Source organism: Eurytemora carolleeae, unplaced genomic scaffold, assembly GCF_000591075.1.
Source record: "Eurytemora carolleeae unplaced genomic scaffold, Eaff_2.0 scaffold465, whole genome shotgun sequence".
NCBI lineage: Eukaryota > Metazoa > Arthropoda > Copepoda > Calanoida > Temoridae > Eurytemora > Eurytemora carolleeae.
Window position 1 is genome coordinate 341,648 of NW_019396612.1, and position 26,870 is coordinate 368,517.

Consider the following 26,870-nt stretch of genomic DNA (forward strand, 5'->3'; position numbering starts at 1 on the left):
ATGACGGAGTCAAACAGGCTATGTCGTGGAGACTTGGAGGAACCTCTCCAGCTCAGGTCCCGATTTGAACTGCTTGTTGGTTTGTCTTGCAGGCTTGAAGTTGCCTGTTTTGTTCAAGGTCTACGTTCTTGGTGTAGCCAGGGAGCCAGTGTAGGGGTTTCATAAAAATATATAAATTTTAATTAATATGTCATATTATTACAATTTGTTATTTTAATAAACGAAATAGAATTGGTGCAGTTTTTTATATCTTTTAGTTTTTGTGAAAAAATATATTTATGTTTTTGTATTTGATGTTTTGTTTAATCCGGAAATATCTGTTTTTTTTACGTGGATTTAGGGTTCTTTGTCTGCTGAAAGGTAGGGCTAAGTATTTTGTTTGAAGGTTAAGCGTGGAGCTTTAGAATTCATACTTTATGAGAACCCACGCTTTAGATTTATGTAACAAATTTGTCAAAAGTGTGAACTAAAATTTCTCTTATGTCTGTAGGAAGGTCAGAAAATTCCGCGCTCAGGGGCGAATATTTTTTGACTAAATTTATGTTATATATTGATTGGAAACCATCAGCCAATCTTTGTAATAAAAGTGTGGTATGTTTGACTTGTAGTACCACATAAGGGTCACTGCTATAAGAACTTCTCAAAGGGCGGGAAGCACCCAAAGTGATTTTAGGGTCTTTTAAAAATACATAATCTCCTTTCTGAAATTCATGCGAAAGTTTATTTTTATCAAATTTTTCCTGGGTTGCAATCTTTTGATCATAAAGTGATTCTTTGACAAATTTAAAAATTATTTCTTTTTCTTTGAATTTCTGTTCTACGTAAGACTTATGATTTTCTAAAAGTGGATAGAGTTTAGAAGGGAGAGGTTTGGTGAGATCGGAATGGTTCTGAACCGAGTTTAGTCCGTGAAGCATTGTTAATGGGGAGTAATTAGTCTTAATGCATACTGTAGAATTAAACTGTTTAATAACTAATGGCAAGATAGTATTCCAATTATAAGTGTCAAATGTAGTAAGGGTTTTCTTTAATAATTTTTTAACGATTTCAACGGATTTCTCAGCAATCGCATTAGAAGTAGGGGATAGAGAAGCGATTTGAATTTTTTTAATACCTAAAATCTGTAAAGTTGTTAGAAAGTGTTTTTCATTAAAACATGGTGCATTGTCACTTATAAAGAATTTAATAGAGAAATATTGAAAAAGATCATAGATAATATGAAATAATATTTTTTCAGATGTTTTAGATTTAAGTGGATATACTCGAATAAAACCAGATAGACCACAAACAAGGATTAAAAGGTGTTGAAAACCACCACTGGGGTTTAGGTTTTCAGCTAAATCCGCGAAAACAGTTGTAAAAACGTTTTCAGATAAGGGGTACATTCCTGATTTATGCTTTTTATTGTTCATATTATTTAATGCAATGAATAACATCGTGCCGTGAGGTTTTTTATTTTTTGTAATTTTTGCGGGAAATAATAACTGAACATTAGTGCAGACATTTTTGCAAGTTCGGCATGAGCATAAGCTGAATGATAATGAGCAATCATTAATCCTTCTAATGACTTAGGAACAACGACACGTTGTATACCTTGGTCAAAACAATATAATAAACCATCCTGAAATTTATAATGTTTATTTTCAAAATGTGCAGATTGATCTTTTGATTTAATGCATTCAACTATTATGTGGTTAAATTGAAGATTTTGTTGCAAGGCAATGTTTGCAAAAGAAATTCGTTTTTGCAAAGCATTAACGGGTTCGAGGAGTTTGTTCATGTCTTGAACAGTTTTATTAAGGGAGAGTACGACCTTATTTGTTGGTTCAACTGAGACTACTTTTAATAAGTGTAAATTACGATTTACAAATTCCTTCCATTCTGGAAGAGAAAAGTACTTGGAAAAATATAACTGTTCGTCCAATTCAGGAACAGTGTAATGTTTAAAAGAATGCGTTTAATATCTGTATTATCAATTGAAAAATCACGGGATAAGTAATCAGCAATATTTAATTTAGTGTTTACAAAGCGGAGTTTAAGATTAGGATAGTCACTGTATAATTTATCACTCCACCTGGCAATTTTAGTAGAAGATTTATGGAGTGGATTAGCAAATAAAAGAAACAGACTTTTAGAATCAGTAATAGCTAAGAGTTCATTTTTACCAATTAATTTGTCTAGACCGTTTAAAGCTAATAGTAGAGCCATGAGTTCAAGTTCTAAGATAGATTTTGTTATGTAATTATCGGGTATAATTTTAGACCAAAAATGTACAATTTGAAACTTTTCTAATTGTTTAAGATCGAAATCAGAATCTTTGTCAATAAAATAGGGGCGAAAAATTAAAACATTAGATTTACAGTAAAGGCCTAAAATGAATGGGGGCTTTTCAACATGTGGGTTGAATTTAAGAATGGTAGTTTCAGAATGCTGTTTTAAAGATGAAACTACTATAATGGTTCTATATAGTGACATTGCCAGGGCTGTTAAGAGTTCTAAGCTATTATCTAGGGGGCCTTGGTTGAGAAAGTTGTTAGTAAAAAGTTTGTAATCGTTTAAATTGTTATTAAATTGGTTTTGTAATATTTTTTGTCTAATAATTAAACTGTCCGTAGCTCGTTGGAAAGTAATTTTTCGCATATGAGAAATAGTAAGGAATGAACATTGATAAACGTATTGAATGGACCTGATGGATATAAAAAGAGAATCGTTAACTGTTTCTTTAGTGTAACCTAGGTACGGGAATTGAAGATAAGATAAATCAGGGATGGGACTCGTTTTGGTTTTTGGTTTTGGTGTCATGAAAATAAATATTGCAGGGTTGTAAGCATAAACGTTTGTTGTAAATTATGGCATGGACAGGATCGTTTAAACTTAAATAAGTTGGAACCACAAGTTTATCAGATGAAAGAGTTTTTACTTGACCTAAAACAGCTGAGAAGCAAGCACCTTTTGATGCACTTGCATCGGAAAATAAAATTTTTGGTAGTTTAGGATCTATAATGTTTGAAAAAAGGGGGGTTTTAGTAAGGAGCGTTTTCATTTCTTCAAAAGCGGCATGATGCACAAGTTTAGGGTAGTATTTAACATTTGACCCAGTTAAAGGTAATAGAGTTTTTAAAGGTTTCATAAGAACATGAGGGGAGACCATTTTAATGGTATTAAGTAAAGCACAAAAAGAGCGCATAGCTTTTTGATTAGCCGGAAATGAAGCGTTTAATAATTTATCTACGCGTTGAGGATCAGGTTCTATACAATTATTAGAAATAATCCATCCAAGATATTTGATTTTTGATTGCGCAAAAACACTTTTATGAAAACTAATTTTTGCTTTATGTAGTGCTAGGCGTTGTATGACTTTTTCTACTAACTGAAAATTTTTCCTTAAAGTTAGGTCAAAGGTTGATTCCAAGGGGGAGTAGAAAAGAAGATCATCAAAAAATAAAGTAGTTTGTGGAATTGGGTCCCATTCTAGTTTCATATGATTAGGTTTAGTAAAAACAGGTTTATTGTCAGGTCCTAGAACTGGAGCATAATGAAGCATTTTAAGCGCAATTTCTTGAAACAAGGCTGGCATACTTTTTAATCCGAACGGACATTTTTTAAAGACATATTTGCCCAAAGGGCAAGCAAATGTAGTAATATGTTGACTTTCTTTAGTGACCGATAGACTATAGTATGCAGAAGATAAATCAAACAGGGTAAATAAAGCCTGATTATGTTACGTATGCAAAGTGGGGTTGATATCAGGTATTAAGGGTACTGGAGAACTGATAACCTTATTTACAATCCTATAATCTATAACCATTCGATAACTTTGAGATTTATCCTTTTGTCCTACAAGATAACAGGGGCTTGCAATTAAATCGTGACCGCGGTCATCGGCAGGAACTCGTTTAATAATTTTATATTTCTCTAAAAAGTCTAAAATTGAGCGCATATGTTCCCTTTCTTCATGAGCTAAAAAGTATACTTTGCGAAATTTAGGGAGAGTTTCTCCTGGTCGAATCTGGATATGGTATAAACCCAAGCTGTCAGAGAGTGAACCTATATCATATGCATGCAAACTAACAACTGAATAATACTTTTCCATAAAAATATCTTTAATATAGGGTTGTACCCAGGGTCTAAGTACAATACCTTCTTATAATATATTGCTTTCTTGTCTATTCTCCAGGTTTATTTAAGCTCTCATGATCGGACCTACACAGAACCCTAACACAAATATTCACCTCTCCTTAATTTTTTTTTACTTTTAACGTATCATACGCCGCATAAATCTAAAGTTTTCAGGGACCTGGACCAGACAGCCAGATATTGAGCTCTCCGGGTTTCCCGGCACTGTAAAAATCATAGAATTCATCAACCCTTGTGAATGTATATTTATGTGCCTAATAAAATATTTATTTATTTATTTCACCATTATCCATGATTAAATTTATGCTTCGATCATCTACATTAGCCAATCATTCAAATCATCCTATTTATTGATTGGTTCCAAGCAAGTTGCCACAGCTACTGCTAGACCTGGAGTCGTTGATTCAAACATGATACTTCATGGTTAAATCGTTTAACAATGGTTTTATAAATGTAATCCCCCCCCCCTCAAGAAAATATAGTTTAATTAATGATTTGAATAATATAAATTGAACATTATTTTTTCTATAATTTTAAGCATGCGGCAGGCAGTAGTGATTTCTTAGGGGGACAACAAATCTACCTTATTTGTAAATAAATCAGAAATCAATGATTATTTTGTATGGGTTGAAATGGAAAGATTAAAGACCATGTTCACGCGAATTCTTTGGTATAAATCTTTATTTGTGAAAGTTATCCATTTTGGATGCAGAAGAGATTCAATTTTTAACCTAAATAATGTTTGACATCATTCTCGTGGATTTGAAGATTCCAACATCTCAAAATCCTTTGAAAACTTTATTCTAGTCATGTTTTATGCCCTAACGTCGCCATATTTTTAAAAAATGTATTTATTTTCGAGGATCGGACACTTAAAAGAAATAATATTGAAAGGACGAGGATTTCGATGTGGTTCGGACGAGAAAATGATGAGAATGTGGTTCGGACTAGAGATTGATGTGGTTGGCCTTCCTCCCCTCGTAATATAAACACTCAAACCTTTAAGTTTCAGTCAGGTTTAGTGCTTCATAAAAGAATACATGAAACAATAATTTCTGAAAAATGTTGCAACATTTTACGCCATTTTTTCTCGTAAATCTTTAAATGAGAATGAATCTTTATCCAAAAAAGGTTGTCAGAAAATTTAGGTAAATTAGCAGGGGGGGGATTTAACACAAGATTTAAACACATCTATCTCATATTAATCCCAAGGTTGCATCTCTAACGCAAAAATCGGTGACAATCAGGGACGGATACATATGATTTAAGTAAGTGGGGTGCTAGATTTATTTCGGAACAAAACATCCAGATTTAGGGGAAAAAAAATTTTAAGACAGATATTTTTGCTGTTTTGCACTAGGTTTGCTTTCCCTTAAGTGCTATTGAGGAGCTATGCCGAAACCTCAGGGGGGTACAAAGGTCCTGCCGCCCCCCCTGTATCTGCCCCTGATTACAATTATGCCAGTTACTGATTAAAAACTAAATCAAATAAAAAGTGGGTTTTAAATGTAAATAAAATATAAAACAAAGGCGCTCCGACTGTGAAGGCTGTGAAGACAACCTAGTCTTGAAATTCGAAAATTTAGGAAACTTTTCATAGAGACTGGATCTATGTGACACATTTTCAAAGGTTTAAAGGGACTGTTGACATAATCTCAAGGGACTCTCCATTTATATGAGTGTGATGACTGACTTACAACAGTTCCCCTACAAGGATTGTCTGATAAAGAATAATGTAGACCATGACCTGTTTTTAATATGAATATTTTTAATTGTGATTTCTTTACAAAAGTTGATTGCGCATTTCTTCTATCAGAAGCAACATAATGTCTTCCAATTCTGATAAAGCTTTTACTAGGCTACCATTGTGAATAGGAAATTACACTTTATAAACAGAGGGTCCCCTGAAAGGGGAAAAGGTTTTTAAAGAGATTGTTTGTGCTGTGTTTGATGTATATATAATGTTAGTCTTTGATGCTAAGCGAATTCCAAAGCATAAGTTTCGAACTTAGTTTATGCAGGTCCAGGGGTGCATATATTACATATCATCCCCCCCCCTCCCCCACTTTTATGATTTTTTTTCTCCCCATAAGATAAGCTTCTGTGCGTGGAGTGAACAATTTTTATAAGGGTTTTATTGGCTTAATTGGAAAGAATAAATGAGTTTAGGGGAAAATAAATCAATTTTTGTGTAAAAAAAATGGTAAAAGATGAAAAAAGGGGGGGGGGCTAATTCTTAAAAACTTACACCCCTGTATCAAATATTTTCAAAATATGTATTAATCTGAAATAAAGTATTACTCAGTTTTCCATAGGATTGTTACCATTAAAAAGTGGTTGAAAAAAGGAAATTTAAAGCCTGTAACTGATGTGAGTAAATCTATTTACAATATAAAAAAGAAAAAATAATGGTTGATACTAATGAATCGAAGAAAGCCACACTCTCTGGAATAATCTCCACCTTTTATTCCTCTCATATGACGAATTAATCTTCCTCCTTTTTATTTGTTGTGCCGTCTGCTGATTGATTCAGCTTATACAACTATAGTTATGTAGGTATACTGCTACTATAGTTTCCTCAGATCCACAGGTTCTCTTTCCCCGCGATCCTTGCTTAACCCATAGCTAGGAGCTCATCTGAAGCTCCATCCCTTAGATTTACTGTTTCTCAGGACTCAGGCCGCCCATCATAACACCATAGGGAGTTGGAGTTAGGTTTTCTCCATCCTCTCTTGGAGAGGGCCGGTCCCCAACTGACTATTCCTCCCTGAAATCCCTGTTTTCTATAAGGGGGGGGGGGGCAGGGTTTGTGCTTCACCTCGTGAAGTCAGATCATTAGCCTTGATTTAAAGTAGAGCGCATGGTTTTCGTTTGACTTGTTCATGCATACAAACATGATCTTTTGTTTATTACAAATTGCCAGATATTTTGAAATTTTAATAAATCTATACACGAGGCGGATTATTATCTGCCCTACTGCTAACATGGACTACAGGATATTTACCCGTAAGCTGTAAGCTCTTCATGCTTACAGTATTCAATCCCAGCTTCAGAATATTTAACCGGAGAAAGGTTTTCATCGCAAACTAATAGGAGAAGGTAAAATTTATGTGACCAGGGGCGTAAATAAGAATTCTGTTAGGGGGGGTAAATCTTTTTTTAACCCCCCTAGAATTTTTTTACCCCCCCCCCCTAGAAAAATATCATGATGTATATCAAATTATTGGTTTTAGTTGGGTTTAATTTGCATTCCTGCACTCATTTCTGGCATTTACAAACTCCATCAAATAAAGGCTTCATTTCCTAACTTTTAGCTTTCACCTTGTTTTATATCCTTCATTAAAGTCATGATTTGACATTAACTACAAAGATCTGTAAAAAAACTGAATTTATTTTAAGTAATATAAAAAATAGTTTTACTCTTAGAAGAAAAAGCTGTTACTTTTTTAAATCTTTAGAAAAGCTACTCTGCAAAACTTTGAAAAAATATTGTCTTTGTTTATATATATTACTTTGACCTTATTGATTTTTCTGAATATTATTAATATTCTATTTCTTGTCTGTTAAAAAACTTTCAGATATTTAACCTAAAAAACTTTTAAACCCTGATGGTGTGTACCTTTCAAAGTTGAATTATTTAATCAAACAGAGTTCATAGTTTGAAATATCTATGGTCTACGACAGTGGATAGCAAAGATATGTGGAATTAAAAAATCAGAGTTTGTGTCAAAGACTCAATTCCTACAAATAAATTCAACAATATTTTTAGAACGTTTAAGCAATTGTATTTTTATGTATACTTAAATAAAAATATAAAAGATCTGGTTAAGTGAACTCTCAAATTAAGTTTTCCAAAGAAAAGAACTGCTTAGTTAAAAATAACAAGCTGCCAAGCTGAATAACAAAATATTGAACTTAACTCAAAAGCAATTCAACAAAATGTTCTTTTTCAATTCAATAGATTTGAATAAAGTGCACAAATGAAGGTGAAAGGGAAGATAAAAAGTATCATTGTTAAGTTCTGTTCAAGTTTCAGGTATACCTGAGCTGAGAACTTTAGAATTGTGGATATTAAATTCAATGCTTGATCTTCTCCTTTTATTAATCTCAAGATTAATTTCATCTTTAGTTTGTATCTATAGAAGTGTATAAATTCAACCAATCAGAGTGGTGCATTATGAACCCAGGAAATTTTTAATTTTGGACGTAATTTTGTAGGGATATCCATAAAGAGAGGAAAAGGTCGGATTAACCTGAAATCAAAACTGTCCACAATGGATATTCAGATTAATTCTAAAGTGTTCAGCTCTGTAGAAACAAGATAGGTTAGACACAATATTCTTCTTGGAAAATATAATTGATAACTTGAAAAAATTCCCTCACATAGAGTAGAATTAATAGTTTGTTAGAAGAGAAAAAGATAAATAAAAGAATCTAAAAGTAAACCAGAAAAAGGAGAAAAATATTTAGCATTTTATGTTCATTTGTGAACATTATTTACCAATTTAAAAGACTGGACCGACTTTGAAGTGTCTCTGAACTTAATACTTTTTGTGTTACTCTGAATATGGAGATTTGAAGGCTTATTGTTTCTAGGTTAATTTCAGTTTTGAAGTTTGGATATGGCAAAGCCATATTTTAATATGTTATTCAACATCTGAATAGTAATAATAATAATTTATAATAATATAATATCTCTCTATAAAAATATCTTGTCATACAATATTGGACAATGTATATCTTACAATTAACTGTAAAGCTTTAGTTTTTAAGAAGTTAGTGGCAAAATTCATGGTGAGTTCAGTGTGATTTATTACAACCTGTGGATCATTGTGTCTAATATACCGTGTGCCCTATCTTATATCTTTATTTACAATAACACTTTTGCAAAATGTAATAAAAGCAAAGTTTAAAAGCAACTCAGATTAACCCAGATTTGTGTGCAGTCTCTGAACAGTAAAACTACCTCAAAAGCTTCAAAACAATCTCCAACTGTAATGGTTGGACTAACATACGCAAACTTGCTTGGTTGAATTAAGGAATTAATAAAATATCGTTTTCTTATCAATATAGCTCTTTAGAAAAGATTCTATATATATGTTAATTGTATTGTAATATGTATACACAGAGCGTCCAATATCATATTGGATTATCTCCAAGCTTTAACGCCAAAATTCTTGAAAAGCCTCGTATTTTCTGTAAGACATTTTAATATTTCTTTTAAATGATTTATTTTTAAAATAGTTTCTGATTAGTTGATCCTTTAAATCTCTATTTAGAGCTAGAAATGGTTAAGTATAATGTAATATTATTGTGGTGGTCGTCATACAATTAATTTGGATTTGTGTTTATGAAAACACACCGTATAATAAACGTTTAATTTGGATTTGTGTTTATGAAAACACACCGTATAATAAACGTTTAATTATTTTAATTTTTTACGGCAGCGTTCAATAATTTTGGATGATCACATTGAAATAAATAAAGTAAACAATAAAACCAAATTGAGTTTGAACTGATATCATGATAGAACATTGTACCGTCGACATTATGTTTGATCTAAATTTTATTATTTTTTATTACTTTTCTTATATTTGTAATTTTTATCCCATAACTATTTTATTATGTAACCTAATTATAGGAACCTTAACATAGTGTTTGCAATATATAGAGTAGATATTTTGCATTTAATGGATTATTGTAATAATTTTAAAAAAAATTAAAAATGTGTTTCATTCAAATACGGAAAACTATGTGCATCGAAGTCCATCCTAGGTTTGTATCGGAATATTCCTATTTTAATCTCATATTCAAACTCTGTCAATAATAACGTAAAAAAACTAGACTACTCATAATCCAAGACCCAAGTATAAAATAGCAAAAAATCTACATTTAATGGGTGAAAATGAATTCTAAATTTCGGTAAACTTCAAAACAGTTGATTTTCTCGGGCTCATTTTTTTTTTACAAAAACTTACATGACTGACATGGTTCCATCAGAAAGTTTCATGGCTGGTCAAAAACTGAAATTATTGTATAAAAACTTTCGATTTAAATTTTTTGTTTGGAAAAATTCCAATGAACACAGAAAATTTCTTTGTTATCATTTTTTTAACCAAAAAGCAAAGATAGCAATCTTATTATATGCGGCGTAAGACATGCGAAAGAAACGCTTAAAAGTTAGAATATTTACAAGAATTGGGTTTTACCGAAAGAACTTGATAGAAGGGCCATGCAGAATACAGAACTTATGAAATTTACACGATTCTCACTGGAAACTAGACAGAAGGAAACAGTCAGACTTATGCAACTTCCCCAGCACCCCTTTGTAACCTCGTAGCTCCCCTAGCACAACAAGGAGAAAAGCTAGTTTATCCGGTTAAATATTAGAATTAGGAACTCAGAACATTTTCGATCTTCGAAAAAACTCTACGATAAGAGAAGTTTTGATTGAAAACCAGGGGGGATGGTAATTCTCTACCTGTGTGCTCAGTTAGCTGTACTATACACTTACAACTGTTTATTAATATTGATATACTATAGGTTATGCCAGAATCAACTTATAATAAACACATTGCAGTGAGCTCTCGGTATAGTTTATGGTCTATACAATCAGTAAAGGATAAGCGTACATCATGAGTCTAGCGTCCAACTTACTTTAGTTTGTTGTTTTCTCTCAATCAGCCCATTATGAACCAAAATGAATCCACTTTATGGAAAATAAAAATATTTGAAATTGAAGGCTCAGAAAATATTAAAAAATTATATTTTTTTTTCTATGATAAAAAGTTTTCTTCCGCTATATAATCATTTATCTTCATAATTTTTGCAACTTCAAATTCACAAAAAAAAGTATGGAACGTTTAGTTCTTCGTGTTCGGTATGATATTGGAGAGAAGAGCGTTTAGTTCTCCGGGTTGGGAACTAAGCTGGAGAGAAAAAAATATATTTCTCCAGGATAGTTATGAGAGAGAAGAACGTATAGTTCTCCGAGTTCGGTAAAGACTGAAGAGAAGGACGTCTATCTCTAGGTATACCTGAGACCGTGAGTCCCCGGAGCTGAGACTGGAAACCCTGTATTAAATATTAACCCATTAGTGACGAGAAGGTCAATTTTGACCGGGTGAGGTTTTTTTTTTAAAGTGCCTTTTTTCTTAAACTAAATGTTGTCTTGTCTTTTCCTGCGCTTTCCTTAGGATTTCCTGTTTTCAAAACATATTTTATATTTGACGTAACTTCAAAATTGGGTTTTTTATTTTATTTTCAATTTTAAAAAACCCAAAAAAACAAGATTTTGAATTCGGAAAAAACCCAAAAGAACACCCTGTATTTTAGTTTTGAATCTATAAAATTGTCAATTTCTTTGCTAGAAAAAATTTAAAGATATTTTTGGAATCTTCTTTTAAAGATCTAAATAACTAAAACATGAAAAGTAAAGTTTTGAAGATAATTAAATAATTATGAATTACCAAAGTTTTTTAGATTTTCATGTTTTACAGGTCACCCTGTACAAAAAAAATTCAAAAATTTAATTGAATATCATTTTTTCCTGAGTACAATCAAGTTTTGTTTTGACAAGATCCTTCTAAAACAACTTCACTAATAGTTACTGGTCTCGTCACTAATGGGTTAACTCTATACTCTGGATTGTTGAAACCACGATAGTAAAGGTTTATTGTTAAACTTTCTCCCCCTAATATCTGATCTAATTTAATTAGAAAAACAGCACTCAAACATGGATATAAATATAATGGTTTCTATTTTAGTCTGAATGCACTTTAGATTCTAGATACAAAGATAAAAAGCTCCGACTCTCAGTTAAGTGGAAGGATACAACACCCATCCATTATGCATGAAAAAAGAAAACAAAGTTTTAGGAGGGAGAGGGTGGGTAGAGAGGAGAAGGGGTGTGGATAGGTGATGGAAGGAGGAGAAAAGAAAAAAACCAGAAAACTAAGATATGGTGGTTATTCTAAAAATAAAGTGAGAGAGAAAATATACAATAATTTAAAAATATACAATAATTTAAAAACATATCATATAAAAACATTGAACCCTAATGCAGTCGATACCCTTTCAAATTTACGAACCTTGTTTTTTTTGCAGGGATTTACAAAGAATAAAACCTTAAAACTCTCACATTTGGTTTTTCCATGATTTGACCAAAGAAATGATAAAAACGAATATGTTCCGTAAAGTCGTCTTTGGAGTCTCATACTTTGTGGATAACCCTGTATTTAGCCCTGGATGAAATCTTGTGCGTACACCCTACACTACCTGTGTCCTATATTGCGTCAAGGTATATGGAAGCGTATTCTAAAGGCCAACTGTTTGAACGGTTAGTAATGATCTCTACCTCTACAATACACCTTGAAAGTGAATACTATAGTTATAATACCTACGCATAGATGTATAACGAGTACAGGTAGTGAATAATATAAAATTAGATTTTTCATATTAAAACTCTCCTTTGAAGATTTAGTAATTTTAAGTAACGGTGACATACTGTGAAATTCGAATTATCCCTCTGAAGATTTTAATTTTATAATTACGAGGTGTTAGTTTTAATGACTTACATAGAAAGGATGAGATTTTAGAGACGACTGTTCGGAATTTATTCAGTAATTCAAAATACAGTCATGTTCCTATATGGCAGATGTATACGATTGTTTCTTTCTTCTCCAAAACAAAAATATTAAAGTGGGTATAGGATGAAACCTGAGAATCTTAGGAGTTTAATGATTCATTTAATACTTCTATCTGATATTCCTGTCTCGAGAAATTGATACAAAACTGTGACAAAGGAATTGAGTCTTTGCAACAAATCCCAATTTTCTAATACCTATATATATCTATATATCTACAACCAAATTATGTAAACCTTAGATATTTCAAACTTTGATTATTTGATATAACAGAAGTCAAAGTTTGAAATATCTAAAGTCTACATGTCATTGAGTTGTTAAGATATAGGGATTTAAAACCGGAGTTTGTGGCAAAGACTCAATTCCTTTATACGAAAATTCATATATATACAATTTTGTACAAAAGTTGTAGTATTAAACAGATCATATTCAACAATAATACGAAACCAATCTGAAAACAATTATATCCAACAGGAGCCTGATAATCTCAGATTTGATATAGTCCATATAGTCCGTATTACGTCACCAGAACTTCCGCCAATGACAGTGAAGTATCGTTGTCACGTGATACGGAAATAAAATCAAACAATTATAACATGGCGCAAACCTGAGATTCTCAGGATATAGTCTTTTTCAGATTGGTTTCGTATTTGGTTAATATGATCTGTTTAAACCTACAACTTTTATACAAAATTGCATATATATATGAATTTTCGTATAAATTTGACACAGTTTTATATCAATTTCTTGAGACAGGAACATCAGATAGATGTCTTATATGTATTGTTTAACGCCTGAGATTCTCAGGTTTCATCCTATACCCCCTATAATTTTTCCTTTACAGTTCTTTTAAAAATTTATATATTTGAGTAATTTTTTCGTCTTTATCAATTTGCTCTATGCAAACAGTTTTCAGAAGACCTTGAATTAAAACAAAGATTTTTATTCCTTATTGCAACATTTTCTTGATGATTTATTAATCAATACAGTAGTATAGAAAAAATGTAACCATATGAAAAGATGTATGAACCTAAAAGGTTTTTTAGAGTTTTCCATTATATCAATTTATCTAAAGATCAGATTCTTATAATGTTTAGTTTGTCATGAAGACTCAACCATTATGATAAATATTACTTTGATAATAGGATCATTCAGGGGAAAATATATTTTCAGTCTAGATTAGGACTTCTAGCGGAATGGGAGAATTCTTGCACATTCTTACATAGAAAAAAACGTTCAACCTTTCTGCTTTTTGGGCGCTACGAAATTTGCTCTATTTCCATTTGCTCTTTGGCCATTTTCTCTAGTTCAATTTGCATTATTAACCATTTGCTCTATAGCTCATAGATCACGACGTTTGATCTATATGCCATCTGCTCTATGAGCGAGGTAAGGCAGGCGGCCATGAGCCACCACTATGTCCTCTTCCGGGCCACCACATTTGACTCTTCCCGGCTAAACTACTTTTTTAAAGAGTGTTTTAGGCAGTTTACACACTGCTTTCTCAATTCAAGGCTTTCACACAACTTTAAAGTACATTCATAGAATTCTGGAAGATTCTATATATAATCTGGCTTTCGCCAATCTTGTGGCGAAAATGGGGCCAAAACCCAAAAAATCCTTGGATAATTCTTTAAATACTTCCCTGGAGGAACCCCCCCCCCTCTTCACCAACCAACCTAAATAGCCCAACTGGGATAGGGTTAACAAATGTCAGTCTATATGAATATCACCAAATTACTAAGCCAAATTTGATGCACAATGGCAAGATATATTCAAATCCATTCTTTATTCTGCATATATGTGCAAATTTATATTTAATATAGTTTTCTGTGTGAAACCCTTTGAAGATAAAAGATACTTGATGGAACCCATCCAACATAAAAATAATATTTGAAAAATTCAGTTTTTCCCGTTATTACAAATTTTGATAAAAGAGTCGTCCCTAATTCCGAAATGCGAATAATATAATGTCTCAAATAAAAAATCACCTAAAAAGACGTCAACGGTTCGGGGTTCCTTTAAAGGGACTGTAAGCTTAATTTTAAGAGACCATCCATGCTAAGATGACAAAACCCGATTTACAACGGTACCCTTAAAAGCTTTCTCTGCTCAAATATGATTTGGATATCCATTTTTTTATTCCTTCTTGTTTATTTTCATTTGTGGTTTCTCTGTGCTAAGTGGCTTGCGCATTTCGCTTTAAAACGGGCATCGCATTCATTTCAGGAAGGGTCACTTGACAATACACTTAAAGTCCCTTAAAGTCGTCTTTACTGCTGAATATACAGAGCGTCCCATATAATATTGGATTATCTTCAAGCTTTAACGCCAAAATACGCAAATAATACTAAAAACATTAAGAAAATATTTATATTAGTTTTATACATTTTTTAAAATGATTCCTTCTTTTTAAATTTGAAAAGAGCCATAAACGATCTAATATGATGTGAGACATCCTGTAAGAAAATACTGAATGATAATTATATTTCTAGATCCTATCTAAACCTGACAATTTCAAGCGAAGACGAGGATTTTACGGAGACATTATCTAAACAGTACCATAGGTCGTTATTATTATTATAAAATGAATAAATGAATAAATGAACAAATGAATAAATGAATAAATGAATAAATGAATAAATAAATAAATGAATAAACGAATAAATGAATAAATAAATAAATGAATAAATGATTAAATGAATAAATGAATAAATGAATAAATAAATAACTGAATAACTGAATAAATGAATAAATGAATAAATGAATAAATGAATAAATGAATAAATGAATAAATGAATAAATGAAAGGATGAAAGGATGAATAAATGAATAAATGAATAAGTGAATAAATAAATAAATGGATAAATGAAAAAATGAATAAATGAATAAATAAATGAATGAATACATGAATAAAAGGATTTGTTTTTCTGATTTTTCTATTTTCTCCGTGGCTCTTGCATGATTAATGATGAAGAATAAGATGAAAAAGACTATTTCTCACAATTATGTCTGAAATTAGAAAAATTAATGCAAAGAAGTAACGAAAATAGACGAACAAAGAACCTATGAAATTGTGCTAAAAATTTAAAGGAATAACCAATGTACTTTAGAGGGATTTCTCGCTTAGTTTTAAGATTGACTTAATATTCCAATTTTTGGAATCAATATCAGAAATATTCCAATTTTTGGAATCAATATCAGAAATAAGCCAATTTACTACTTAAATGTACATAATCATCTATATTTCTCAAATAACGAAAATAAGATGTTTTGCCTTGGATTTCAAATAGAAATAATTTCTTGATCTGGCCCCTTTTGAACAAATATCTGGGATATGTCTCAAGTTAACCGTAGTTAATCCGCCAAAAAAAAAACCGGTTTTAATTGAGAGCCGAGCCGGCTTACATCTTGAAACATTGAATACGGTTTTAAGTGGAACCAACCATATTTGGGCCGCGACTTAAATTTAAGCCGCGGCTCAAATTCTTTAAATTATTTATCTCTCCCTTACAGGGAGGCAAAGATGCAATAAATTTATGAGGGAATATATAACATTTCCTTTGCTTGCCAACAATTATTATTCCATCGCCATTGCGTCACGTGAATGGGAAGATATATAATTTTTTCAATTATGTTACATATTGCAATTTGCAATTATAGCAACCCCTGAAACTAGAAATCTGATTGCATGTTAATAAAGTTACAATGCATCCCTTTTTTCAGGGTTGCAATGTAAATATTAGGGATTCTATACTGTAATAACTTTGTTTAAAAGTTATAAAACATATTTTTTCAGCCTGAGTTTGGTTAGCAGAGAAGCTCAGCGGAATGACTGGAGGGATGAGCTGGGCAGGACGGAAAAGGAAATAGAAGATCTCAGAACTCAGCTCCTGGCTAAAGTTAGGTACGTAGAAAACTCTGATTAAAGTTAGGGACGGAGATAACTCTGATTAAAGTCAGGTATGGAGAAAACTTTGATTAAAGTTAGGTACGGAGATAACTCTGATTAAAGTAAGGTACGGAGATAACTCTGATTAAAGTTAGGTACGGATATAACTCTGATTAAAGTTAGGTACGGAGATAACTGTGATTAAATTTAGGTACGGAGATAACTCTGATTAAAGTTTGGTACGGAGATAACTCTGATTAAAGTTAGGTACGGAGATAACTCTGATTAAAGTTAGGTACGGAGATAAGTGTGATAAAAGTTAGGTACGGAGATAACTCTGATTTTTTAAATTGTTTTTTGCGAAAGGAAGCGAAAAAGATGCGGAATTTCCTGGAAAACCAAATAAAATATGCGAAATTTCTCGTTAAAAATGACAATTTTAGCAGTATAACTTTAATATATTTCAGGCATGCGAATATGCTGAAGACAAGACTTGGTATCACAGCTTGGAGAGAATTTTCTACAGATATCAAGGTAAAAACTTCGATGAGAGTCAGTGCGCTTTTATTTTCGATCCCAATTTCTATCAATTATGTGTAAATATTTATTTTATTTTCAACTAAAAGCAATAAACACATGGGACTCTGGTATATATTAAATCAATTATTATTAATTAAGAGATAATAAATTAATCAGAGTTTGAATATTAAGAATAAAAAAGGTCTTTAACCCAAATTCTGATTTTCTAATTTCTTTATCTTTACAACCCAATGTCGTAGATATGTCATACTTTATAAATTCTGTTAAATCAAATAATCTAAGTTTAAAAATTCAAATCAGCTTACAAAAAAAAATATGATTGGCCGTCTTAATCATAGACTAGATATACACAGACTGCTCATAATCTCTTATTGGATAGGCTAATCAGTCCTAGTTTCCACGAAACTATAACGGCCACTTGTTGCATATAATACCCTTTCAGGGCACTCCTGTATGCCGAGTTCATTAGTGCCTGATCCAATCAGGGTTCAGTCATGTGTTTGTCGTCTATTCTGAACCAAAAGAAATAGTTTGGCGGTAACATCTATCTTTCTATCTATCTCATTAACCAATTAGAGATATGAATCCTTCAATCAGCGCTATCAGTAAATGGAAATATTTACTTTTACTGAAACTATGGTGTCAGGGGTTAAGTTTTACAACTTTAAAGTAATACTTTTAACATAAAATATAATTTCTGAATTTAGTATATTTTCAAAGGTTTTGTATTCTGTATCCAAAGGATCCTTAAATATCTCTGAATATTGACGTTTGTTTATGGTTCGTGTATTTCAGTTGAACACAAAAAAAAACCTGCAGTGAAAAATATCGCAGTTACAAGCCTTTTGAATTAATATGTACTATTATATCTCCGGTTTTAATACATTTATCGTATAAATGGTTTCAGGTCGGGTTGAAGAAGGTTCAAGAGTCCGGAGTATATCTCAAGGTTGGAGAAACCTTCTCAGATATCGGAGAGAGTATTGAGGAATTCAAGAAAACTATTCAGAAGGTCAGATTTAAAGAGACTGTATACGCGTCATTTTAAAGGAACTGTACGCGTCATTTTAATGCAACTGTTCGTGTCATTTTAAAGGGACTGTAAAGGAAAAATGAAAGGGGGTATAGGATAAAACCTGAGAATCTCAGGCTTTGAACGATATGGAATGTTCCTGTCTCAAGAAATATTTCAATAAACTAATGATATTACATCATATTTTAGCTCTACTTCTATTTTCCCCTAATTGAAGCTTCCCTTTGCTTGCATGCAGAGGTGGTGGGTATGCAGCCGGGCTCCCCCCCCAAAAATCATTGTTTTCTATTTGTGCATAATTTTGCATATTTTTTTCTCTTTTCTTTTGGAAACCTGTGTTTTCAAAAAAAAAAAAAAAAAAAAAAATTTATTTAAACAAATTTTAACTACACCATTTATATATGTATTTATATCTTTGTGTGTGAATAAATCTTTATAATATAATAATATTATCTTTTTTCTCCTCCGGCAGCCATGAGCCACCACTATTTCCCCTTCCGTACCACCACATTTGACTCTTCCCGGCTAAACTACTTTTTTAAATGTGATTTCAAAAAATCCAGCCGCGTCCAGCAAAAAAGTACAACTCAAACCATTTTTTCAATTCTACATAAGATCATAATATATCAATATAAAAAAGAGGTCACTTGTTTTAGATTTTAGTAGTAGGTAAACTAAGTCATTTTTCGTATTGTGGGAGCAGAAAAAAGAATAAGAAAATATAATAAAAATCACAATATTTACATGTCATTTCTTACGCGTTACAGATTTTATCAAAAAAAAAACGTTTTTTTAGCAATTTTCTCTAAAAACATTTCACATTTTCACACAAGTCAAAACTAAAGTGTATTTTATGGTGCGTCATTTTTAATATTCATATTACTCTCAAAAAAAAGCCATTTTTTATGAAAATCAGAATTTAGATTTGCAAAAAAAGTTTTGCAGTTTTCATTAAGAGGAATCATCCTTTTTTCATATTAACACTTTAAAATAAAAATTAATTATAAAGTAGTTTTGCCCGGAAGAGTCAAATGTGGTGGTAAGGAAGAGGAAATATTGGTGGCTCATGACCGCCTGCCTTCCCCCACTCGCTCTACACGTCATTTGGTCTAGGACTAAACACATCATTTGCTCTATAAACAATATTTATGGCTGTCTTGGTCATTGAACGGTTTACTAATCTTCGTACTGTGTTTTTTTCCACTTTGATTTTTACAAAGTCAAGTTTTTTTAGTAATTCCTAAGAAGTCTATTCTGTGATTTTTACATTAGATAAGACTGTTAACCACCGCAGTTAATGTAATATATCGTGTCAAACTTCATTTTTTTAATAAAAAATACTTACGAAGAAGACTGCTTTTGGACGGCGGAAATACAGATCCTATACAGTTATTTTTTAGCGTCTGTTAAGGTTATAAAGCATACAACGTGGTAAATCATAAAGCAAATGGCATATAGGGCAGATGGTATTTAGGGAAAATGGAACTGAATTTGCACGGACAATATGTGTGCAAATTTCGCGAAAAGCTTGTAAATTATGCGAAAAAAATGCCCAAATTCCGCTTTAAAAATGCGCAAATACTGGACGAAAAAATGTGCGCAAAAGTTGCAAAAATTGTAAGGAAAACATTGACGCAAATTTCGAGCAACAATTCTGCTTCCGTATTGAGTCATTTTTCCTCTTTTACCTCTAATAATACTCCACCGGCCCTACTAATCATGTAATATTTTCTAATCCCTATATCTTTATAGCACAATGTTCCATTAAGTAAAATGATATATAATAATTTAATCTTAGATTGTAACTGTTCTGTTTCTCCAGCAAAGAAGTTTTGAATGTTTCTAAAACGCTGAGGCTAGAATGTGTCTAAAGCGCTGTGGCTAGAATTTATCTAAAGCGCTGGCTAGAATGTATCTAAAGCGCTAGCTAGAATGTATCTAAAGCGCAGTAGCTAGAATGAGTGATTCTTCTAGTGACGAGTATCACGAGGACTCACTCCCTGATCTCGTTCTGTCCTCCTCTTATCCCAGGGAAGAGATATCGAGGTTCTATGCCAGGGAGGATGTATCCGGGTACCTGGAGACTAGGGAGGACGAAGATGAGGATGAGGAGAGGACGGAGAGTATTAACTATTCTCTGCCCCCTGATCTACTATGCGGGGAGGAGCAGTTAAACCTGGAGCAGGAATATTTTGCATCTGGAGACCAGGTATTTTTTATTTCTCAAAAGGATTTTTCATTACAAAAAAGAGGAGTATGCCTGATTCACAAAAGTACCTATACAAATTTTCTTAGATCAGTAATGCGTAAGATGCTCAATTTCAACAATTTCTCCATTGTTTCTTTAGCATCCCTGATCATACAAAGCTTGAAAGGATACCGATGTGAAAAGGACATGTGACACCGTGGGGTATTATGGGGGGGGGGGGGGTCAGCCAAAATAAGATTATTCCGTTTGTTTAAATGTTATGTTTTAGTTAAGAATTTTGACCAAAAACCCGCTATTTCATTAAAAACTCTTAAAATAGGATTTTTCAATACGCTACTCTTGACTAAATCAAGGATTTGGGGTGCTGCTGAAGCCCCTAAATCTTTTCTATATGGCTGTTAGAATCTATTTATATATTTAGATTATACCGAAACCCTTCATGCTTTCTTGTGCTTTTGCTATAAAATATATGTTTTTCTTCCGAAATACTCGCTGCAACAAAGACGACATCTAAATATATTACAGGGATTACAAGATTCATTCAAGGATAAATTTATGAACGGGAAAAGTAATTATAAATTGAAACCATTATAAATCAATGCTAGCTACAACTCATACAATGTTTGTAAATGAAAAGATTATCAGAATATATTGTCCATTCTTAACATGAAACGTACTAGGCAAATACATTTTAAGAGGAGTATTGTGACAAAACAGTCACCCCCTCCCAAGGACCCCCTAAAATATAACAACATTATTTAGATAAATACCTCTACAGTCTACAGGATGTTATCCTGTATCCTACAATACAAAGATACAATATCATTTAGATAACCACCTCTACAGTCTACAGGATGGTTATCCTGTATCCTACAATACAAAGATACAATATCATTTAGATAACAGCTACTGTTGGAGAAGACGGTATTCGTGTATCCTACTCCGATCATACAAAGGATTATATTCCAAAAATGTCCTGCTCCGATGCATACAGGTAAATTTTATCTTAAAGGGACTGTAAGCGTAATTTCAAATGACCCTCCATGTAAAGATTGCAATGCCCGATTCACAACGGTACCCTTGAGAGCTTTGTTTCATCAAGTATGAATCATATATTCATGTTTTTGTTCCTATGAAATTTTGATTTTCATTTGCGGTTTATCTTCGAAAGTGACAGGCGCATTTCTTGCTTATAAGAAGCAATAAAGAAATATTTGAATTTAACACTTTTCGTTTCAGAAAAACAACGTTTTCTTCCACATTTACGATCAGGGTAAAGTTCTGAATCTGACATGGGCATATTTAAATGGAAGTCCACTTGAAATTAGACTTACAGTCCCTTTAATCCTTTCATTTTAGATTCTAACTTACTTTGATAATATTTTTTTATAAATTTTACCCGCCCCCTTTTTTTGGTTTGCTCCCCATGATTCAAGAACGGATTTCACTAGAACCCTCCAACTCCTCCAACTTCAAACTTGTTTAACTTTCCAAAATGTTTTTAAAAAGTGCAGGTCAAAAATCTTTTTAAAAAAGCCCACACTTTTATAATTATTGAGCCATGTCACCCCCGAGAGAAAAGTTATGGGAGCGAGGGATGTAAGCCCCCCCCCCCCCCCAAGATAAATTATACAAAATAATGTGTTTCTGTAAGCCATGGGTGAAAGCAAAAACAAATGGATCTTCAGTATCTTATTATTGCAAAAACTTAACAAAGATCGTTTTCTAATAATATTAAAACAAAAAAGTTTATAGGACACGATGTATCAGAAAACTGTTCTTGAACTGGAGAAAGCTAAAGAAAAAGCTGCGACCGTAAAAGAAAAAGCAACTACCGAACTTCTTGTTGCTAAAGAGAAAACAGCTTCTGAGCTATTGCTTGCTAAAGAGAAAGCAACAAGTGAGCTACAGATGGTTCAGAAAAAGACGAGTGAAAGCCTAGGTTCTGTTCAAAAGAAAGCGTCTGCCATCGTTAGGTGAAAAGTTCATATTTGTTTAAGATTTTCGTTTAAAAATTTAATACAGGGTGTCCCACGAAACATGACAGTTGGTGAATAGTTTTAAATGTCTTCTTCCATAATTTGACAAGTTGTTTGATACTAAAGTGACTAATAACATTTTTTATATGACAGTTATATTATAGTAAAATTGATTTCCCAGTAAAATATATGAGTTAAACATTTTTTTAAAGAAATAAACTACAAAAAGTCTTTCATATCATAATACAGTATGTGGAAGAAGACATCCTAAATTATTCACCAACTGTCATGTTTCTTGGGACACCCTGTACTTAAAATTTTTTTATTTCTAACGTGCTAAATACAGGGTTACTCACAATTAGGATGAGATTTCAGGGACGATTGTAGGGAATTGTATCGTTTGTTTCCTCATATTTATGATTCCCTGCAATTGTAAACTTAATTCTTTCTTTTCTAAATTATAAAATAAGTTATCAAAAGACTTTATTCAAGTAGAAGACTTAATATAACATTGGGATCATCATATTTACAGAGTTTTAGGTCGTCTTTACAATCACATCCTTTGTGGGTAACCCTGTATCATATCTCTGAAAATGTTCAGAGCTGGAAACTTTTGTGTTAAATCAATGAATACCCAATCTGTAATCCCAAACGCTTGATCTCGATATCCACTGCGGCACTTTCAATTCGATCCTGCAGAGTACGATTACACTGGATATAGAATTAAGATTAAATTAATCCAGATAAAGGTAAGATTAGAAGCGATCGATATCGAATTCAATTCGATATTAGTATTCATTTCAACACCCCCTATCGTTTTTCGCGAACACTCCTTTTAATATTGACAATTTTCATTCCACTTTATAATGGTTATAGCTGTAAAATGTCCAGTATAATTATCCACAAATGATAAGATTCAAAAGTTTTCTGATATGAATTATGCAGTATGTTGACCCTGATAGTCTAATAAGTGTATGAAAAGTTAAATTTTAAAGCATACAGTTATTAAATGTCAAATTTCTCTGATTTTTTGTGGAACCTTCTAAACGCCAGAAATCTCTAAATTTTTTAAAACGGGAAAATAATCTTGAATATATATATACACATACTTTGCTTTTTGTTATTATTTATATTTTTATTATTATTTATTATTATTTATATTTATAACGTCAAAACGGCAGAACCGATCAGGCCCATATTTTGTGTGGTACCTCACATGTACCCAAGGAAGGTACATAGATGAGTTGCGTCCAACAAAATTCGATTTGCATTAATTTCTGAAAATCCACGAACTTTTTTTTATAAAATCCGCAAAAGAAAATGTTCATAGTTGATAATAGAGTATGGACGCAACGAAGGGCTTATAAAAACCTAGTATTCTAAAAATGATGATTTAAATTCAATTTTTGGGATTAATTAGATTTATAAATTCGTTGAATAATTATCATTTATTTAAAGAAAGAAAAAAAAATATTTTTCATGAATTTAGTTAAGTTCGGAAGTCTATAGTTTATTTTTGGAAATAATTAGAATAATTCCACAAAACTTTTCTAAGGCTCTGAAGGTATTAAATGGGAAAATTGAATTTCTACTTAGCAAAACTTGAAATTTTAATGCTTTTTAGAAAACTTATTCATGTTTCTATTTCTACGTTTTAGTTTATCAAATATTTATGAATTCTGATGAATATCTCCATGAATGATTCAGACGAAATTTATAAAACCTAAAATGTCTCCTAAAAATACGTAGATTGTTCAAAAAAAGGTTACTTTATTAAATTTTTTTTTGCAGTCTTGCAAACTTTATACTAGTTTAACTGATTAGAAAGGTGTGAAAGGAATTAAGTCTTGGCCACAAGCTCTGATTTTCAATACCTATATCTTTGAAACCCAATGTATACGGTAAGCCCTCCACATTTCAAACTATGAATTCTGTTTGATCATCTAATTTCAATTTGAAATATAAAAGGTGTACACCATCAGTTTTCAGAGATATGTGATTCCCTTTGTTTACCAAATTTAAAAATAATTTTAATTAATTTCAATTTTTGTTCAGGACACAGGACATTAGAGAGTATAGGGCAGAGGAAAGGACTGATACAGGAGAGTAATTGATATCCAAGGATACAGAGATGAGGTGGATACAGGAGAGTAATTGATATCCAAGGATACAGAGATGAGGTGGAAACAGGAGAGTAATTTATATCCAAGGTTATAGAGATGTGAGTGGATACAGCTAGAGTAATTGGTATCCAAGGATAAAGCAATATGGGTGGATACAGGAGAGTAATTGATATCCAAGTAGACAGAGATGAGGTGGATACATAGAGTAATTGATATCCGAGGATACAGAGGTTAGGTGGATACGGGAGAATAATTGATATCAAGAGATACAGAGATTTTGGTGGATACAGGAGACTAATTGATATCTAAGGATACAGAGATGTAGGTGGATACAAAAGAGTAATTGATATCCAAGGATACAGAGATGAGGCGGATACAGGAGAGTAATTGATATCCAAGGATACAGAGATGATGTGGATACAGAAGAGTAATTGATATCCTAGGATACAGAGATGAGGTGGATACAGGAGAGTAATTGATATCCAAGGATACAGAAATGAAGTGGATACAGGAGAGTAATTGATATCCAAGGATACAGAGATGTGGGTGGATACAGGAGAGTAATTGTTATCCAAGGATGCAGAGATGTGGGTGGATACAGAAGAGTAATTGATATCCAAGGATACAGAGATGAGGCGGATACAGGAGAGTAATTGAAATCCTAGGATACAGAGATGAGGTGGATACAGGAGAGTAATTGATATCCAAGGATACAGAGATGTGGGTGGATACAGAAGAGTAATTGATATCCAAGGATACAGAGATGAGGTGGATAGAGGACATTAATTGATATCCAAGGATACAGAGATGAGGTGGATACAGAAGAGTAATTGATATCCAAGGATACAGAGATAAGGTGGATACAGGAGAGTAATTGATATCTAAGGATACAGAGATGAGGTGGATACAGGAGAGTAATTGATATCCAAGGATACAGAAATGAGGTGGATACAGGAGAGTAATTGATATCCAAGGATACAGAGATGAGGTAGATACAGGAGAGTAATAGATATCCAAGGATACCGAAATATGTGGATACAGAGATGAGGTGGATACAGGAGAGTAAATGATATCTAAGGATACAGAGATGAGGTGGATACAGAAATGAGGTGGATACAGGAGAGTAATTGATATCCAAGGATACAGAGATGAGGTAGATACAGGAGAGTAATTGATATCCAAGGATACAAAAATGAGGTGGATACAGGAGAGTAATTGATATCCAAGGATACAGAGATGAGGTAGATACAGGAGAGTAATTGATATCCAAGGATACCGAAAAGATGTGGATACAGAGATGAAGTGGATACACGAGAGTAATTGATATCCAAGGATACCGAAAAGATGTGGATACAGAGATACAGAAGTAAATTGCAAGGAGACTGTTTCTAATCGGATAAATATATATATATAATATATATTCCTTATAGAGAGATGATAAGAAATAAATAGAGAATAATGATGTTGGAAATGATGTAAACAAATAGTTAATTGTTACTTTGTATTTGTGATACCATGTTTATCTGCTGCTTTTCTTACCAAAATATAAATATATTTGATGACTGAACAGGACTGTAAAGACGACATAAACTCTAAAATCCGACTATCTAAATCAAATCTTCTGTTATCTGCATATACAGTAATAACCAGAAAACTCTGGAATTTGAATTCGACTTTTAAACTTAAGTTATGACTTTAAATAACCCAATGAGAATGGGACACAACAATTGTGCAGAGTAAACATACAAATTTTACTTAATAAGTGACTTAATAATTTATTATCAACTTATTTGCTTTGCAACAACATTAAATGCACTTCAGCAGCTTCTGGTAATCATTGTATAGCCTTTTAAGAGCTTATCAAATGATTGAGCAATTGCAGGGAATCATAAATATTAAGAAACAGACAGTTTGAATTCCGTATAGTCGTCTTTGAAATCTCCTCCATTATGGGTAACCCTGTACAAATGAAATAAAAACTAAGAAAAAAAAGAAGATAGACCATAACAGGACTTTTAACAAACCATCCCGTTGCTGCCTCTTTTCTAACCCTTTCCTTCTTATTAAAGGGACTGTAAAGGAAAATGAAAGGGGGTATAGGATAAAACCTGAGAATTTCAGGTTTTGAACGACGGGCATATGTCAGATTTTGTATGATATGATAATAGGAGCAAACCTGAGATTCTCAGGCTGCTGTGGGATATAATCGTTTTCAGATTGGTTGCGTATATAGTTGAACAAAATCTGTTTAATACTACAACTTTTATACAATTCAACCAATCAGATTCACGCGCGTATAAATTTTATAAATTT

The 26,870-nt window shown here is 32.3% G+C and overlaps 1 protein-coding gene across 1 annotated transcript; it reads left to right on the top strand.

Annotated features, from left to right (window-relative positions):
- LOC111706285 (uncharacterized) lies at window positions 1-25,833 on the top strand. The gene is made up of 7 exons (XM_023479120.1): window positions 1-56; window positions 15,278-15,349; window positions 16,581-16,688; window positions 17,141-17,207; window positions 18,121-18,225; window positions 22,211-22,431; window positions 24,490-25,833. Exons 1-7 carry the CDS (start codon window positions 1-3, stop codon window positions 24,542-24,544), a joined length of 684 nt encoding a protein of 227 aa, XP_023334888.1. The 3' UTR covers window positions 24,545-25,833.
- Window positions 25,834-26,870: the final 1,037 nt, after the last annotated feature.

Bases quoted from the DNA above. Each gene is read 5' to 3' on its own strand.
- LOC111706285 (XM_023479120.1), top strand. From the start codon at position 1: ATGACGGAGTCAAACAGGCTATGTCGTGGAGACTTGGAGGAACCTCTC. The intron at 15,350-16,580 runs GTCGTTATTATT...ATATTTTTTCAG, and splicing joins TTATCTAAACAGTACCATAG to CCTGAGTTTGGTTAGCAGAG. The intron at 16,689-17,140 runs GTACGTAGAAAA...AATATATTTCAG, and splicing joins CAGCTCCTGGCTAAAGTTAG to GCATGCGAATATGCTGAAGA.